At 61.5% G+C, this 16,678-nt stretch overlaps 2 protein-coding genes across 5 annotated transcripts; one reads left to right on the forward strand and one right to left on the reverse strand.

The window, feature by feature from the left end:
* The first annotated feature begins 990 nt into the window (after nt 1–990).
* SNPH (syntaphilin) lies at nt 991–13,928 on the forward strand. 2 transcript variants are annotated; one of them, XM_036395833.2, is made up of 6 exons: nt 991–1,119; nt 1,252–1,309; nt 7,780–8,167; nt 8,607–8,807; nt 10,338–10,487; nt 11,332–13,928. In XM_036395833.2, exons 3-6 carry the CDS (start codon nt 7,863–7,865, stop codon nt 12,467–12,469), a joined length of 1,794 nt encoding a protein of 597 aa, XP_036251726.1. In that variant the 5' UTR covers nt 991–1,119; nt 1,252–1,309; nt 7,780–7,862; the 3' UTR covers nt 12,470–13,928. The 2 variants fall into 2 exon arrangements, with proteins under 2 accessions (XP_036251726.1, XP_036251727.1); XM_036395834.2 differs by having other exon boundaries at nt 7,780–7,856.
* A 246-nt stretch (nt 13,929–14,174) lies between these two features.
* On the reverse strand, nt 14,175–16,103 carry SDCBP2 (syndecan binding protein 2). 3 transcript variants are annotated; one of them, XM_036395843.2, is made up of 8 exons: nt 16,050–16,103; nt 15,853–15,928; nt 15,514–15,617; nt 15,184–15,345; nt 14,754–14,929; nt 14,514–14,685; nt 14,313–14,404; nt 14,175–14,229 (listed from the first exon to the last, which is right to left on the reverse strand). In XM_036395843.2, exons 1-8 carry the CDS (start codon nt 16,101–16,103, stop codon nt 14,175–14,177), a joined length of 891 nt encoding a protein of 296 aa, XP_036251736.1. The 3 variants fall into 3 exon arrangements, with proteins under 3 accessions (XP_036251736.1, XP_054372602.1, XP_036251735.1); XM_054516627.1 differs by having other exon boundaries at nt 15,514–15,648; nt 15,848–15,928; XM_036395842.2 differs by lacking the exon at nt 15,853–15,928 and having other exon boundaries at nt 15,514–15,648; nt 16,020–16,103.
* Between the last annotated feature and the right edge of the window lie 575 nt (nt 16,104–16,678).

A 16,678-nucleotide genomic window follows, 5' to 3' on the forward strand; every position in this document is an offset into this window, starting at 1 on the left:
GGGAAGCACAATGGGCCCGGGGTCCAGACCCAAACTGGGCGCAGGTTCTACTCTGGCTGTGAATATTTCCCGCATTAACATTTCCCTCCATAAATGCGTATGTGGATCTACCCAGGCTGGATGTTTATAGCACAGGCACATGTGCATCTCTGACGCTCCTGGTCCCCACGGGGGTGTCCGCAGCCGACCCTGGGCGCTCCTGGCCGCGGGCACGGAGCTGCCCAGGAGCCGGTGCCCTGCTGCTCCCCGCGCAGGCTGCGGGATGCGGCGCGGGGGCTCCCGAGACGTTTCCTCCGCAAATAATTTGGGAAGGTTGATCTTGACAGTTACAGCAGGAAGCTGTGGGAAGTGCCATGAGTAACCGGGCTGTGCTGGAGAACGGGACGTGCCGTGCCGTGCCGTGCCAGCCGTCAGCCTCATCTCCCAAAGCCTCCCGGACGCCAGCCACAGCCTGGGAGAGCAGCTCGGGGTGGCTGCTGCTGCTTCTCCACCCCAGCCCCGGCGATTAGGGCCGACCCAGAGGGATTGAAATGGGGCACAGAATTCCGGTTTTTTAATGACTTTACTGTATGAAACTGCGTCACTAATTAGAGGTAGGGATCTCCTCGGAGCTGTACTGCTTAAAATGAAAACTACAACACTGGGGGGACGCCAAGGGCCGGCTGGCTGGCTGCAGCGCGGGGCCGCCCCGGCTCCCACCCTTTCCCTTCCTCCTCCTCCTCCTCCGGGGTTACGCGGGGCGAGGAGCCCAAGGCCACCGGGCACAGGGCACACCCGGCCCGCGGGGTTTCGCAGACAGGGAGGGACCCCAAAACCCGGCTGGTTTCTTGTTTTGAGGTGGCTGCGCCGCTCCGGCAGAGGGGAGTTGCCATAGAAACGGGGGGAAACCCGGCGGGGGGGGGGGAGGGCGGGGGGAGGCACCCGCGGCGCCGTCGCTTTAAGATCGCAGAGGAGGGAGCAAATTACGCAGCTGCACGGCTCATCCCTCCCTCCCTCCCTTTTCCATCCATCCTTCCCTCCCTCCCTTCGCCATCCCTCCCTCCTCCATCCCTCCCTCATCCCTCCCTCATCCCTCCAGCGCTCCCGGCCGCCCCGCCGCACCCATGGAGGCCGGCGCAGGTGATGGAGGCGGGGGAGGGCGCGGGGCGCGGGCTGGGGCGGGGGGCACCGCACCGGGCACCGCACCGGGCACCCCACCGGGCCCCGCGCCGCCGCCGCCGCTCACCGTCCGCTCTCTCCCTTCCCCGGCAGGTCGCTGAGCCCCCCACCCCGGCGCTGCCGCCCCCGACATCGGCGGGGCCCCGCGCAGGTGAGCGGTGCGGGGCGCGGTGCGGGGGGCGCGGTGCGGGGCCGCCGTGACTCATCCCTTTCTGGCTGCAGTCCGGGCTGGGGGGAGGCGGGGGGCGCAACCGGGTCTGCCAGCGCCGCTCCGCATCGGGGGGCGGGAGCGGGGGGGGTTCCCGGGGCACAGGGTGCTCGGGCGGGTCACGCATCGGGCCCGCAGCACACCCGCATTGCGTGTGCCAGACCCCCGCGGCACACAGCAGAGCCGTGCTGCTGCACCAGAGCCCACGGCGTGCGCTGGACCCCCGAGGCACGCACTGCGCCCATGTCTGACTTGCCAGACCCATCTCTTATGTACCCTGACCCGCACTGCAAACCCACCTGGACCCCCACCACACCCACCGGTCCTGCTGCACAGCCCTGGAGCCGTGTGACATGCACTAGACCCACACAGCAGCACCAGCCATGCGTTGCACTCACCAAACCTGCACTGCGCTCGCCAGACCCACATCTCATGCACCTGACCCACTTCACGTGCACCAGACCCTTCCTGCACACCCCAGACCCACATTACCTGCACCAGACCCTCCCTGCATGCCCCAGTCCCTCACTGCACACCCCAGACCCACATCTCACACCAGACCCACATCTCATTGCACCAGCTCCTTGTCACACGCATCAGACCCTCCCTGCAAGCACCAGACCCTCACTGCACACCCCAGACCCACATCTCATGTACCAGACCCTCCCTGCATCCACCAACCCCATGTCACATGGACCAGACCCACATCACGTGCACCAGACCATCCCTGCACACCCCAAACCCACATCTCATGCACCAGACTCTCCCTTCAAGCACCAACCCCATGTCTGCTGCTTGTGCAGCATCCCTAAGTGTCTCCGGCACCATGGCGTGTTGCAGGAGCTGGGGCTGCTCTGCAGTTGACATTTTATTATTTAATGGCTTCATGCTCCATCTCCAAGGGACACAGGAACACCCCAGCGGGTTGGTGAGCCGGGTGTTCTGTTCTCTCCTCCCCACAAGGTCAGAGCTGTGGCTGTCACACAGAACCCACTGCTGGGTGCCTGTTCTGCTTATAAAATCCGTGTTCCCACCCTTTCTGGGCAACAGGCACGTTGTGCTATGACCGTGTGCCAGAAGATGCAAATCCTGGTGTCTGGGGGGTCCCAGGGTGGGGGTCAGAGGGGCAGTGCCCGTGCTCCCATCTCAGAGGTGCTGCGGCAGGCAGGAGATGTGGTGTGTGGTTAAAGTAGGCCATTCCAGCCGTGTGGAGAGCAGGGCTAATCCCCCGGCACCGCCGTCATTCCCAGCCCTCGCTCAAGGTGGATGGATGGTGGTTAGGGGAGACCTGCTTCCGCCGAGGCTCGGAGGGGAGGCGGAGCTGTTGCACTGGAAGCTGGGTTTGTCTTCCAGGTTTTTGCCTTTGTACCTCAAAGGAGTGGGCTGTTCCTTGTGCTTCACACAGCTCGGCTCGGCTCCTGCCAGAGCACCTCTGCAGGATGGGCTGTGCAGTGGGATGTCACCTCCATCCCATCCTGCTGACCTTCCTGGCCTGGGGTGAGAGCACGGGGTCTGCATCCTGGGTGTCCCACTCCTGCTCTCGTGCTGCTACAGCACTTGCCATGGAGCTCTTTTCCCATTTCCCTTTGGCTCCAGAGTCCCCAGGGAGAGCCCAGCCTTTGCCCTCTGGTCAAGCACCTTATTTTAGCTAATGAGAGCTGGGAATTGCCACCTCCCCATTTGGAGTTGCAGCCAGGTCAGCTGGAAAAGTGATGAGCTGCATAACCCGAGCTTTCCAAATGGTGTCTGTTTTCCTGTAATCTCTGGATGTCAAGTCAGCATTTTACAACAAACAGGAGAATAAAAGGAGATGCTCCTGCCTTTTGGAATGGGATACAGCCACTCTTAGCAACATTGATTTTTCTGGTGCTGTTGCATAAACACCCCATGGGGTTTGTCTCTGCTCTGAGCTGGATTTAGCAGTGGCTTGGGCAGTGCTGGGTTAGCAGTTGGATTTGAAGGTATTAAAGGTATTTTCCTACCTAAATGGGTCTGTGATTCCATGATCTCCCTCTGCCTGGGACCCAGGTGAAGTTTTGGGATGAACCCATCTACACCAGAGCAGAGGCTCCCAGCCTCTGGAGATATTGCCACATCCTTGTAATCTTCTTGGAGCAAAAGCAAAGCAATCCCTGTATCCCAAAAATCCCCCATGGCAGGAAGAGGACACAGTCATGGATGTTTGCCCCCAGCTGCCCAGGTGGTGGCCCCAGTGCTGACCCCCTCCTGCACCAGGATTTCTGCCAGCCCTGGCTACTGGATCCTGCTCTTGCCCATTGCAACCCAGCTGTATCCCAGTCCCTTTTCCAGTGCAAGCAGCCCTGGCATTGCCACTGTCCAGGAGCAAGGGCATTGCCCCACATCACCTGCTTCTTGTTGGCCACATCCAGCACTTTGCTTATTTTTAGAGCGTAGAAAAGCAGAGCCGGTGTCAGGAAGGCAGGGTAGGGTGCTTGGGAGCCCTTTTTGTCCCCTGGAAAAACAAAGCTGTGGTTTCCCTCTCCATGTTCCCTCTGCTTTTAATCTTGCTCATCCTGGGAGGCTGAAGATGTCCCAGGGGACCCATGGGGACACCACGGTTCTCTCCCAGGTCTCTGCAGTGGGTGAAGCTGCTCTCAGACGCTCGGGCTCAGTGCCACCATTGCAAAAGATTCCTCACACAGGATGTGCCAAGGGAAACACAGGAATCCAGCAGCAGGCAGCATGATGGGAGCCTCGACAAAGGAAGCAGTGAGCGAGAAATCCAGGGAAATGTGGCAGCTGCTGGCACAGCAGTGTTGTGCTGAGGGTTGACACTGGCAGTGAGCTGCAGGCTGTCACACCTCTCTGTTCCCTGTGGGCATGGGGTGAGCTGGCAGCAGCTGGATCCCTCTGAATCCCACAGAAGCTGAGCTTTGGGGGCTGATGGGAGCAAACTCTTGAGCCTGCAGCCATGAAACCCTCAGAGGAACAAGCTAAGGAACCATCAGAGGCTTCACTGAGCCAGTGATGAGGGTCTCTCCAGGGGTCTTGTGTCCCTGTTTCCCATGTGAGAAGCATCTAGGAAGGGCCATACCTGCCCAGCCTGGTTTGTCCATCACTGGCACAACCAGGGGATCCAGCAAGGAGTGGGGAAGTGTCAGGATTTGGGGCAAAGAAGCATCTCTGTGGGGCAGTGTTCCAGCTGAGCCTGGGGAAATCTTCCTGTGGGGCACCAGGGTGAGCCCCCACTCTGTGCCTGCTCTGCCATCCATCACTGTCACAGTGTGATCAGTAGTTCAGCAGGAGCTGGGGACCCACCAGAAGATGAGTGTCACCCCCCCCAGGACAGTTGCAGTGTGGGGGACTTGTCCTGATTCTGCATCCCAGCCCTCTGTGGGGGATCCTCTTTCTCATGCTGTAGCTCCAGCTGTTTCCTTATCAAGGCCCATTGCTTTTACTGATCAGGAATTCTCCAGGCTGATTCCACTGCATGGAACAAACCCTGGTTTGTGCTGTTGTTTGTAAAAGCTCTGCCCTTCTGCTCCACACGTCCTGGAGCCTCACAGGGAGTGTTGCTGTCAGCAGCACCAGCAGCACGCTGGTCTTTGCAGTGGGCAGTGCCCACCCTGCCCAGCCCTCAAGCTGCATTTTAGGGGATTTGCAGGGTGCTGGAGCACAGGCAGGTGGTTTGCAGGACAGCCTCTGGGTTTGGTGTAAGCTGGAGTGTTGGACCCTGGCCCATGCTGGCATTCCCAGGCAGGAAGGGCAGACACAGGGGTGCTGTGCTGAGCAGGGCCCTACTGCTCCCCCAGAATGGAGACAATCCAGTGCCCCCAAGTCACCTTGGTCTTGGTCCATGAATTGCCCTGACCACCCCTGCTGTGGAGACAGGCTGGGAGAGCTGGTGGAGCTCTGATGAGACCTTAAGAGCCTCTTCCACTGCCTAAAGGGGTTCCAAGAGAAATGCAAAGAGACTTTGGACAAGGACATGGAGTGGCAGGACAAGGGAATGGCTTCCCACTGCTAGAGGGCAGTCAGATGGGATATTTGGAAAAAATTATTCCTTGTGAGGGTGGTGAGGCCCTGGCACAGGTTGCCCAGAGAAGCAGTGGATGCCCCACCCTTGGAAATGTTCAAGGCCAGGTTGACAGGGCTTGGGGCATCCTGCGATAGTGGAAGATTTCCCTGCCCATGGCAGAGGGTTGGAATGAGATGATCCTTAGGGTCCCTTCCAACCCAAACCATTCTGTCTTTTTAACCCCCTGCTATGGGCAGGGATGCCACCCAAGACCAGGGTTAATCCTGGATTTCCCCTTGCTTTCCTGGTGGGGCTGCATTGGTGCTGCAACTACTCATCCTGGTCCATCTGAGGGGGTTATTCTGAGTGCAGATCTGTAATTTCCTCTGCCTATAGTAGCCACATACCAGATGGGAAGGTGTGTGTTCAGCTTTGGTGCTGAATCTGCCCACCCTGCCTGTCCTGGGCAGCCTCTGGGCACAGTAAGGCTCCTGGGGAGACTGAAGTGGTGAAGTGGCCCATTGATCCTTTGGGAATAATGACAATTTATTATCACAGATTAAATTCCAGACAACCTGGGTGCTGTGGGAGGCATCAAGCCTTGGTGTGGGCACCAGGCAAGTCTGCAGCAGTGGGAAGAGGAGGAAATGAGGTCCTCAGACATGAGGCCAAATCCAGGTGTCCCCACAGAGCCATTCCAGGCTGTTGTGCTGGCAGCAGGTGCCTGGGGTGTGGTGTGGGGTGCTCTCAGGAGCCCCATTTGCTGGTCACACATGTGCCATCTGCAGTGCTGGCACTTGCTGATGTCAGTGGGGCACAGAGGGACCCCTGCACAGAGCAGTGTGCCATGAGGGTGACCTTGACATGAGTGGGGAAGATCCAGGTCCAGCTGAGCTGATGATGGGCACCCCTGGGATTATACCAGATACCACTGGACTGCAGGGAGAGGGTGAGGAATCAACCCTCTCAAATCTCCCTAAATCCCTGCTGGAGAGCTGTGCTGCTGGAGGGTGACAGAGAATCCTGGAGGATGCTCCTGCCAGCCTGAGGCCATGCACAGCTCTTGGTGGATGCTGATTCACGCTGCTGCAGTAGCAGAGCTTGCTGCCCACTTGGGAGCAGTGATCCAGCAGGACAGAACACTGCCTTTCCCAGCCCAGGTCATCTCCAGGCATATCCATCCCAGGTGGGAGCAGCAGGATCCCCAAATCCTTCTTGCAGTGTCCCAGGGGTGCTGGCACCCCTCTGCATGGGGCACTGTGCCTGCTGGGACTTGGGACTTCACAGCACCAGTGCTCTGGGATTTTTGGTGCCCTCGTTTGGGGATCAGGGAGCAGCAAATCCTGGACAGAGGAGGGACCTGAGCTGGCCAGGGTGGGTCTTGAGGTATCCTGGAAAAAAACAGAAAAATCACCTGGGGTTGCAGATGTGGAAGGCTGCACTAGGGTGAGCTGGATGTGCCCCCCTTCCTGTGCTGCCTCCCCTGTTGTCCCACCCCTCACACTCCCCTGGAGCAGGGCCAGCAGCATGGAGTGTTTCCTGTCACCCATCGATTGTCTGTTGGCAGGTCCCATCTCCTGCACTGCTCTGCCAAAATCTGAGATAAATGCTGGCATTGGGAATAAGTCTGGGGGGGCCCCCGTGCTGCCCCCATCCCCATCAGTCTCTGGCAGTCTGGGAGCACAGTGGGAATCCCAGCAGTGCCATGGGGTGCTCAGCAGGATGTGGGTGCTGAGCAGATGCTTCCCTCATTCCCTCACGTCCTGCGTGTGCCCGAGGTGCTGCAAGCCTCTGGATCTGGCCTATTTATTTACAGGAAAGGAGGCTCTGTGTTTCCCTAGGGATTAGCAGCTGCTGCCTCATCATGCAGGGATCTGTTCTTCCTCACCTGATTTCACTGCTGAATGGGGGATTTGCACTTAATTAAGGAAAAGCAGGCACCCAGCCCACTGCAGGGAGAGCTGCCTGCCCGGGGAGCTCCATGGCTGGGTCAGAGCCCTGGTACCATCTCTGCCCCCAGTAATGCCCCCACTGCAGGCACTCTGTGTCCCTGTGGCATTGCCCTGCTTCCTGACAGGGATGGGGATCTGGGAGCAGGGGGAAGTTTGTCCCATGATGGGAAAGGGGCTCCAGACCATGGGCAGGCTTCTGCTCTGCTTCTGATCTGCCTTTTAAATTAAGAACACCCTTGCCCTGTGCCCACAGGATCCCGGTGGGACCACAGGCATGCAGCATTCTGGCATTTCTGGGCTACGGGAGACAAGTGGGAAGCCCAGCCCTGATGTTCAGGGCATGCTGTCCTCACGTGTCCCTGTACTGGTGGCCCTGGGGACTGTACTGATGCCCTGGTGCCAGGGCTCACCCCACAGGGGCCCCATCTCATCAGGGCCACTTTCCTGCCTTCACCTGCTCTCTCTGTTGCCTTTGCCTGCAGTTCCCTGTGCCCAGGAGCCGTGGCACTGTGGCCATGTCCGTGCCGGGGAGCAGACGCGCGTCCACGGGATCACGAAGGTGAATATGCTTCAGCCTCTGGCCTCGGGACTGGACTCCAGCGCCTGCAGCCGGGATGAGACGCTCCCCACGATCCCCACACCTCCACCACCAGCTGCCACTTCGCAGCACCAGCCCCCAGCCCAGCTTTCGGGGGTTTGCATGGCACTGCCCGCTGCACAGCACTTCCCTGTCCGTGCATGCAGCTCCCCGAGTGCTGCACGCCCTGTCCCTCTGTCCGTCTGTGCCACAGCCAGGACCGACCCCTCCGTCCGTCCAGGCGAAGGCAGGCAGTGGTGGAGAGCACTGGGTTGGGGCAATGAAACTGGGAGGTATGTTAGCCCTTGGAAAATGTCTCCTTGAGCTGAGTGGTAAAGAGAGAAAAAGAGGGAAAAAGCTTTTGTTCCCCTGCCAATGTCTCCATGACCTGGACTGCCCTTATGGAGGTGCAGGCTCAGCGTGGGCAGGGAGAGCAGGCAGAGCTGCCCACGTCTAGGTGATGCTCTGGCAGATGTGGCTGGAGCTATGCTGGGACCTGCTCCCAGGGGACTCTTATGGGGCTTCCAAGGGGATCCCAGGGGCTCCCAAGATCCTCAGGGTGCGAGGATGCTGTGCCAGCATCCATGGGCTGCCAGGCCAGGGAAGGGGGAGCGGGTGGAGGACATCCCCCCCAGCCCTGCCTTTGTGCCCGTCGCCATGTCCGTGCGATTTTGATCCCTGCTGTTTGTTTTGTCCTTTTGTCTTGTGTGTTCTCGGTGTGGTGGTTGGCAGTCGCGGGGTTTATGGACGGAGTGGCTTTGCCTCCTTCTTTAAGTCTTCAGCGCCCTCAGCCACTCGGCCTGAGACACAGCCTCTTCTCCCTGCCTCCAGGCGCCCCTCGCCCCCCGGGAGGGACACCTACGGCACCTCCTCGCTGAGCAGCAGCAGCAATTCTGGCTCCTGCAAGGGCAGCGACAGCAGCCCCACCCCAAGGTAACCCATCGCCCGTGGCCCCAGGGCGGCTGCTGGGTGCCCCCGGGCAGGGGGAGCAGTCCCCCCGTGCTGCCGGTGCCGGTGCCAGCGGGGACAGGAGCGCAGGGGCCGCTGCAGCGAGGCTGTGCGCTTGGTGGCCGGGGGAGCCGGAGCTGCCGGAGCTGCTGGTGTCTCCACAGACCCTCACCACCCTCCTCCTCCAAACCTCTCCGCCGCCGTTGTTGTGTCGTCTCCCTCCCTGTCCCCCCGCCTGCCACCCAGGGATCCCCCGTCCTCTTCCCTCCGTCCTGCTGTGGCTGTGGCTTGCACGCTGCACGCTCCCTCCCGCCACTCCCGCCTTCCAAGGAGCACCCGGATCCTTCCAGGCTAAAGGCACGAGGGCAAGAGCTTCGCTTCCATCCCCTTGTGTTGCCCGGCAAAGGTTTGGCAAGAGCTGGTGGCCCCCTGGCTTCTCAGCAGGGAGCTCCGGGTGTGTTCGGGGCACAAGCAGCCAGCACTGAGCACCAGCCCCAGCCCTGCAGGCACAGCAGCCCGTGGTGCCCTGCTCATCACCTGCCTGCCCCCTGCCAGCTCCCAGAGGTGGAATCATTCTGGGAGGATCTGAGGGGCCCGAGTGTGACATGGTGAGCAGGTCCCATGCGTGCTGCAGCCAGGGGCAGTGGCCCTCCCGCTGCCATGGGGCATTCCAAGGCATGGATGCTTCTCACACAATGCTTCTGGACATGGCTAAAGGCTGCTGGGCTGATGGACATCATGCAGGGGTGCTTTGGGACGCCTCCTTTCCATTCATAGGGAGTTTGGTCCCCCCACTGCCATGCCAGAGCCACTCATGCAGCTCCCACCTCTCCACGTGCCTCCCAGCTTGGCCATGGAGCCCTGGCCAGCCCCTGTTCTCTGCACTGTCCCAGGCTTTGGCCCAGAGATGTCACTTCATCTCCCCCAGTGCCAATGGTGGCATAAGGAGGGTCCAGACTGCTGCTGGCCCAGCCCAGAGCAGATGCTGGATTTCCTGGCTTGCTCCCCATGGGCAGGACAGCCACTATCTCCAGACCGACTCTATCCCAAACCTTTCCATTCCCCATCTTGTGCCTCCATCTCTGGTGGGGCCCATCCCACCCTGGGGTCTCCATCCACATCAGTTGTTTACAGGAAGGTCTCTCTGGGCACACAGAGACCTTGGTGGCCCTGGTTTTGCTCATGGCCCAGCGAAGTCCCCAGCACCACAGAGCACTCAGCACCTGACAGCAGCACTGGTGTGTCCAGGAGCTGCACCCACCCTCCTGCCAGGGCACAGCACAGCACTGAAGACACCCACCCAGTCTGTCCTGCCAGAGGCACAGCACACAAGACACCCACCCTGCCCCTCTCACCAGGGCACAGCACCCTCATGCACCCACCCTGTCCCTCCCTCTCTCAGAGCTCCTTTGGGGTGTATTATGGGGCTGCACCCCAAGAGCAGGCCTTAGAACACCTGGGTCAAGCCTGTGCTGACCCTGGCACTGGCAGTGGGTGACATCTGTGTCCCTGCAGGCGCTCGTCCAAGTACAACCTGTGCAGTGACAACCATGGGATAAAGCCCCCGACGCCGGAGCAGTACCTGACGCCCCTGCAGCAGAAGGAGGTCTGCATCCGGCACCTGAAGGCTCGCCTGAAGGACACACAGGAGCGGCTGCAGGACAGGTGAGCTGTGGGAAGGGTGCCAGCACCAGCCATTGCCACCCACTGTGGCAGCTCCTGTCTGGGACTGCTCCTTCTGGGTTCTCAGTTCCCAGCATGGCACCTTGTCCTCGTGCTCGTGCCCAGGGACCGAGGGCACAGCTGTACCAGAGCATTGCTGGCACCTGGGATCTGGCACTGCTGGCATGTGGGATCTGGCACTGCTTCCTGTCCCACCTGGGAGCTGCAGATGTGGGAGCCCCATGTCCCACCTGCAGTGGCTGCCTTCTCCCCTCATCCTAAGTCCCTGCCATGCTTTTGCTGAATTTCAGCGTCAGAGGGTGGCTAATCCCCATCTGCTCCTCTCAGGCTTAGGCACGGCCCCGCTGCCGTGCCAGCTGCCACGCGCCTGCCCGGGGCACCTGCCCACCCCCACGCAGCCCTCAGGGGACCTGGGCACTGCAGCCTCTCAGGGAGAAGGCTGAGCATCACTTGCAGGGATCCCTGAGCTCCCACTGCTCCAAACAGTGCTGCCAGGGGGCCCTGAGCATCAGTCCTGAGGGTTCCCGAGCATAAATCCTAAAAGTCCCTGAGTATCATTCCTGAGGGTCCCTAAGCATCCATCCTTGGGGTCCCTGAGTATCACTCCTAAGGGTCCCTAAGCATCCATCCTTGGGGTCCCTAAATGTGTCACTCCTGAGGGTCCCTAAGCATCACTCCTGAGGGTCCCTAAACCACTGGATCCATCCCTTGTTCCCAGTTGGGAGTGTCACTGGGTGATCTGGTTGCAGCCCAGCGCTGGGCACAGAGGGCAGGGCTGTCCCCGCAGCCCCCTCAGCGCCGCGGTGGTGCCCTCCCGTCTCCGCAGGGATGCTGAGATCGAGGACCTGAAGACGCAGCTGTCACGGATGCAGGAGGACTGGATCGAGGAGGAGTGCCACCGCGTGGAGGCCCAGCTGGCGCTCAAAGAGGCTCGCAAGGAGATCAAGCAGCTGAAGCAGGTCATCGACACAGTGAAGAACAACCTACTGGAGAAGGACAAAGGCCTCCAGAAGTATTTTGTGGACATTAACATCCAGAACAAGAAGCTGGAGACGCTGCTGCACAGCATGGAGGTGGCACAGAACGGGGCGCTGAAGGAGGAGGGCGCCGGCGAGTCGGCCGGGGGGTCCCCGGCGCGATCCCTCACCCGCAGCTCCACCTACACCAAGCTGAGCGACCAGGGAGCCGGGGACCGGAACGTGGGCGGCTCGCAGACCATCTCGCTGGACGAGGGTGCCGACAGTGGCTTCGTGGGGATGGAGGAGGCTCCGGGCCACACGGACCCGCTGGAGGTGGGGGGCGAGCCCGGCACCCGCCTGCCCCCCAGCAACACCTACGAGAAGGTGCTGGGACTGCGGAGCAGCGTGGAGGCAGGGGTGCAGGCCAGCTGCATGCAGGAGCGGGCCATCCAGACGGACTTCGTGCCCTGCCAGCCCGACCTGGACACCATCCTAGAGAAGGTGATGAAGTCCCAGGCTTGCAGCTTGGGCAGCCCCACCTCCGCCTGGGTCTCTGAAATGGAAGACACGATGCCCGTCCCCGAGCTCGCCAACCCCACCGGGACCACGGACCTGATGGTGGCCGAGCCCGACGCCGCGACGGCGGCTGCCAGTGCCGAGGGGGGTGTCCCCTGCAACCCGGCGGTGCGGCAGCCCCCCAGCGCCAGCCCCTCGGTGGCCATCGCCTGCGTGGCGGAGGAGGAGCTGATGGAGGTGACCGGCTGCGAGACCAACCCTTCCAAGAGCTACTGGAGCCGCCACTTCATCGTGGATCTGCTGGCGGTGGTGGTGCCGGCGGTGCCCACGGTGGCCTGGCTGTGCCGCTCGCAGCGGCGGCAGGGCCAGCCCATCTACAACATCAGCTCGCTGCTGCGGGGCTGCTGCACCGTCGCCCTGCACTCCATCCGCAGGATGGGCTGTCGCCCCGTCGCCAGCCCCGGCCCCGGAGGCGCTGCCCAGCCCTGACCCCTCCGGCGCCCTCCACCCGCCCCCACGGACCCGACTGCTGATTGTAAAGCCCCGGCGTGGCACTGGCGGGTGGGAAGGGGCCGAGGGGTCTGTGGGTGCATCGAGGTGTGCTGCCTCCCCCCCCAGCTCCTGGAGGAGGGAAAGAACCGTTGTTGGAAGAGGGGCACCCAGCGTCAGCCCCCGCCGATGGACACCCCTGCCTGTGCCTCTGGCTGCGGGGCGCCGTGGGGCTGCACCCGCCAGGGGGGCTCTCCCTCCATCGCACTTGCTTTTTGTTTGTCGCCAGGGTTATCCCCGGGGCCAGCCGTGCCACGGGCGGGTGATGGCGAGGAGCCGCTGGCAGCGTGGAGCGCTGGGGATGCAGCGGCTCCTGGCTCCAGGTGCGGTGTCTGTCTGTGGGCAGGGGGATGGGGGGTTCCTGACCACACACAGGGATCAGCTCCGGAGCGGGTCGGGCCAGCCCCCCATTCCCTAGGAGATGCCTCTCCACACTGGGATGGAACTGGGCTGCAGATCACGCACGGAGCCCTCCGAGGAAGCCGTGGGCTCTCCCTCCCTTTGCTTTGCACTATATTCACTTTTTTTTGGGTACAGACTGAAGCCCGGCTCTTGGGACTCTGGCTGCCGGGCAGCGGGACCGGGGGCTCCTGCAGTTCTGCCCGCCGCGATGCTGGTGATCCCAGCACCTGCTGGAGCTCGGATGCCTTTGCTGGGGTGCGGGCAGTGCCGTGCAGGCAGAGCCAAGCCCTTTGCCGCCCCGGCCCGCCCAAACCCCCGCTTTGCTGGCGACCTCCGGAAAAATGCCTTTTTTGTTGTTGTTGTTGAAACACAAAGACAGCAAGGATTGCTCAGCGGGGCTGTTGGGGCGCGGGACTTGGGGCTCCCCCGGGCGTGCCGCACCCCCACCCCACGAATGTCTGTGGTTTCTTCGTGACTTGAACTAACAGTGTTTCCCCCCAACCCCGACCCAGTCCCGCTCCCCCACCCACGGGTGCCACTGGCCAGGTGCCCTGGCAGCCGGTGACGCTCCACACGCCGGCGTCCAGCGGTCCCCAGAGGGGCACATGCCACATCCTGTGTGCCCCACACTTCCCTGCATCCCCCTTCTGCCAGCTCTGCCCGTGCTGGGGGGCAGTGGGGACAGCAGCTCTGCCACCAGCACAGCAGCAGGTGCTGGGGGAAGGATCTGGGGAGCAGCAGTGTCCAGGGCAGATGTAAGTGGAGCTGGGATATTCGCCTCTCGTGCAATGTATTTGTGGATCTGTGTACACGTCTGTTAGGCTATCCAAAGCTTTGCCAAGAAATAAATGTAACGACTATATTTGAAAGACAAATCTATATAATATATTTTTTAAATACAGAACTGAAAAAGCTGTAACCCCCCTCTTCTTGTTTCCCCTGTCCTGTACTCGCTGTCTGTGGTGGATGTAATAAATGTCACTGGGTCTGTGTCTGCTTCGGCTGGAGCCAGCCCTTGGCATCTGCCCTGAGGGGGTGGCCCAAGCAGGGACATGGTGACAGTGGGACCCTGGTACAGGACATCTGCCCCATCCTTGCTGAGGAGAGGAGGAACCACCCAGCAGCCACCAGACTCTGATGGGATAAGGAGTTTTGTGCTAGAATAGCTCCTTTGGAGGTGCTCTGGGATCCACTCAGCAGGCCCTGGGCTTCCAGCATCAGCTCCAGAACAGCAGCAATGGTGTCACAGGTCAGGGATGGAGTGGTCCATGGATGACTTCACCAGCCCTGATGAGAGCCTGAGCAGAGGGAAGGGAGGTCAGTGGGGGGAGCCCGGGGGTCTCTGTGGGGTGTGGGGGTCCCTGCAGCCCCACGTTCTCACCGTTTGACCATGTGCTCGTAGATCACAGTGGGGATGATGGTCAGTGTCACCACGTTCCCAGCCCCTGCCAGCACCTCCATGAGCTGCTTATCCTGCAGGAGAGAGAGAGGGGGAGGTCCATGGGGTGCCCAGCTTTGCTCAGTATCCCCCTCCCTCCTGGATTCTCTGGCCACATCCTGCACCCCCAGGGCACAGCCCTACCTTCATGCCGATGACGTTCTGGCCGTTCACCTCGCAGATGCAGTGGTGGGTGAGGAGCCCGTTGCGGGCGGCCGAGCTGTCCTTGGCCAGCGACACAATCTTCCCCTTCTTCACCACGATGCCGACGTGGCCGGTGCTGTCCTTGTGCACGGTCACGGTGCGCTGGAAAGGCCTGTGGGGGGAGCACCATCAGTGCTGCCACCGGCACTGCCACCCCCACCGGTGCCACCAGGCACTCACCTGTCCCTCACCACCATGACGATTTTTTCTGGGTTGGCCTTCTTCAGGGCGCGCTGTGCCTTGTCACTGCTCCAGCCCGCGCAGTTCTTGCCGTCGATCTGCAGCACCTGGTCCCCGAAGCGCAGCCCCACCAGCGCTGCTGGCGAGTTGGCCTTCACCAGCTGCACGAAGATGCCCTGGGGACGCAGTGGAGTGGTGGCACAGGGCTGGCACAGGCACCAGTGGCCGTGCCGTGCACCATGGTATGCCATGCCGTGCCATCTGCACCCTGCTGTGCTGTGGCACGCTGTGACATTTAACGCCCCACGCTGCTGTGTTGTGATAACGCTGCCACGTCATGCTGCGCTCTACTGTCATGCTTATGCCATGTCACATCATGCCATGACAGTCCTGTGCCATGACACAGCCCCGTGCCAGCCCAGCCCCTCACCTGGTCGACGTTCTTCAGCTGCAGCCCCGTCTTGCCCCGCTCGTCCTTGCACAGGTGGATCTCCCGCACGCCCGGTTTGATCTCTGCCCGCCGCAGCCCCGCGCTGTTCCCGCTCAGGGGAGCCACCAGCTGGCCTGGGGAGGGCCCGGCGGGGGTCAGTGCCTGCGGGGGAGCTGCGGGTCAGTGGGGACAGGGGGGACACAGGGCCCTGTGCACCTCAGCCCTTGGGAGTGCTGCATCCCTTTCTCGGGCAGGATGAGAAAGCAGAGGGAGCCCCGTTCAGGCACGGGGAGCCACGAGGGGCAGGGAGCTGCCAGCCCAGACACCTACGGTGCTGTCCTCCGTGCCAAGGTTCTTCTGGATCTCCTCGCTGGAGAGTGCCAGCCCCATGTAGTTCTCCAGCTCGGCCAGGTTGGGGTACAGCACAGGAGGCTCTGAGGGACATACCGAGGGTGGTCTCAGCTCCTGGGGCCCCCAACCCACAGCCAATGCCCCCTCCATCCCAGGAGCCCCCTCAGACAATGGGCCAGCAAAAAGAGACCCCAAAATCCCATCCCCAACCCATGCACTGAGTTGTGGGGGGATCTCAGCTGAGCCCCCCAAAAACTGAGCATCATTGCTCACCCAGAGAGCCCCTGCACAGGGGGAGCTGATCATGTCCCACCTTACCAGTGCCCGAGGTGAGCTTTGGCTTCTCTGTGGCCACTGTGGTGGCAGGGGTCCTCACCCCAGCTGCTGCCTGTGCCTGCCAAGAGACAGCGTGCTCAATGCTGTGCCCCCCACCCTGGGCACCCTCTGAGGCGAGACCCCACAGGGACCCATGGGGCTCTGCTCACCCCCTGTAACGCTGCTGAGCTGGCACTGACCTGCAGGACCTGGTGGCCCTTCATGTCCTCCAGGGAGGGGTAGAGTGTTGCCATCGCTGCTGCTGCTGTCTGGGGACAGGGATGGGGTGGTTCAAGGACTGGGCTGCCTCTCTCCAAGCATCCCTCCCAGCCCGTGTACCGGATATGGGCTGTCACCTGGTGTCTCCAGTGTGACTCAAGGCTATGTCACCAGGGTCACCATCACTTCCTGGTGGCTGGGACACGGATGGCTGTGTGCTGGGCAGGTCCTGCTCCCCACGTCCACCTGCCCCACAGAGCCATCCCAACACCACCCAGACAGGGGAGGGGGATTTTCCATGGGAATGGCTCCTTTGCCCCTCATCAGACCCCTCTGGTCCCCATGTCCAGCTGGCCAGTGGGGCCGTTCCAGCATTACCCAGACACAGCAGTGAGATGTCCCATGGGAACAGCCCTCGTACACACCAGCAGCCCCCTCTGCATTTCATGTTGTGCCCAAGGCTGTGTCTCCCAAACCTACTCTATGGCATCTTGTGCCCCAAAAAGCATAATCCAAAACTCATTGTGTAGGGCCAAATCCAGACCCAGCTCTGAGCCCTGTGGGAACCAGGCAAGATCCCACCTGCAGCCCAGGGATAGCAGCAGCATCC

Source organism: Molothrus ater, chromosome 17 (assembly GCF_012460135.2).
Source record: "Molothrus ater isolate BHLD 08-10-18 breed brown headed cowbird chromosome 17, BPBGC_Mater_1.1, whole genome shotgun sequence".
Taxonomy (NCBI): Eukaryota; Metazoa; Chordata; class Aves; order Passeriformes; family Icteridae; genus Molothrus; species Molothrus ater.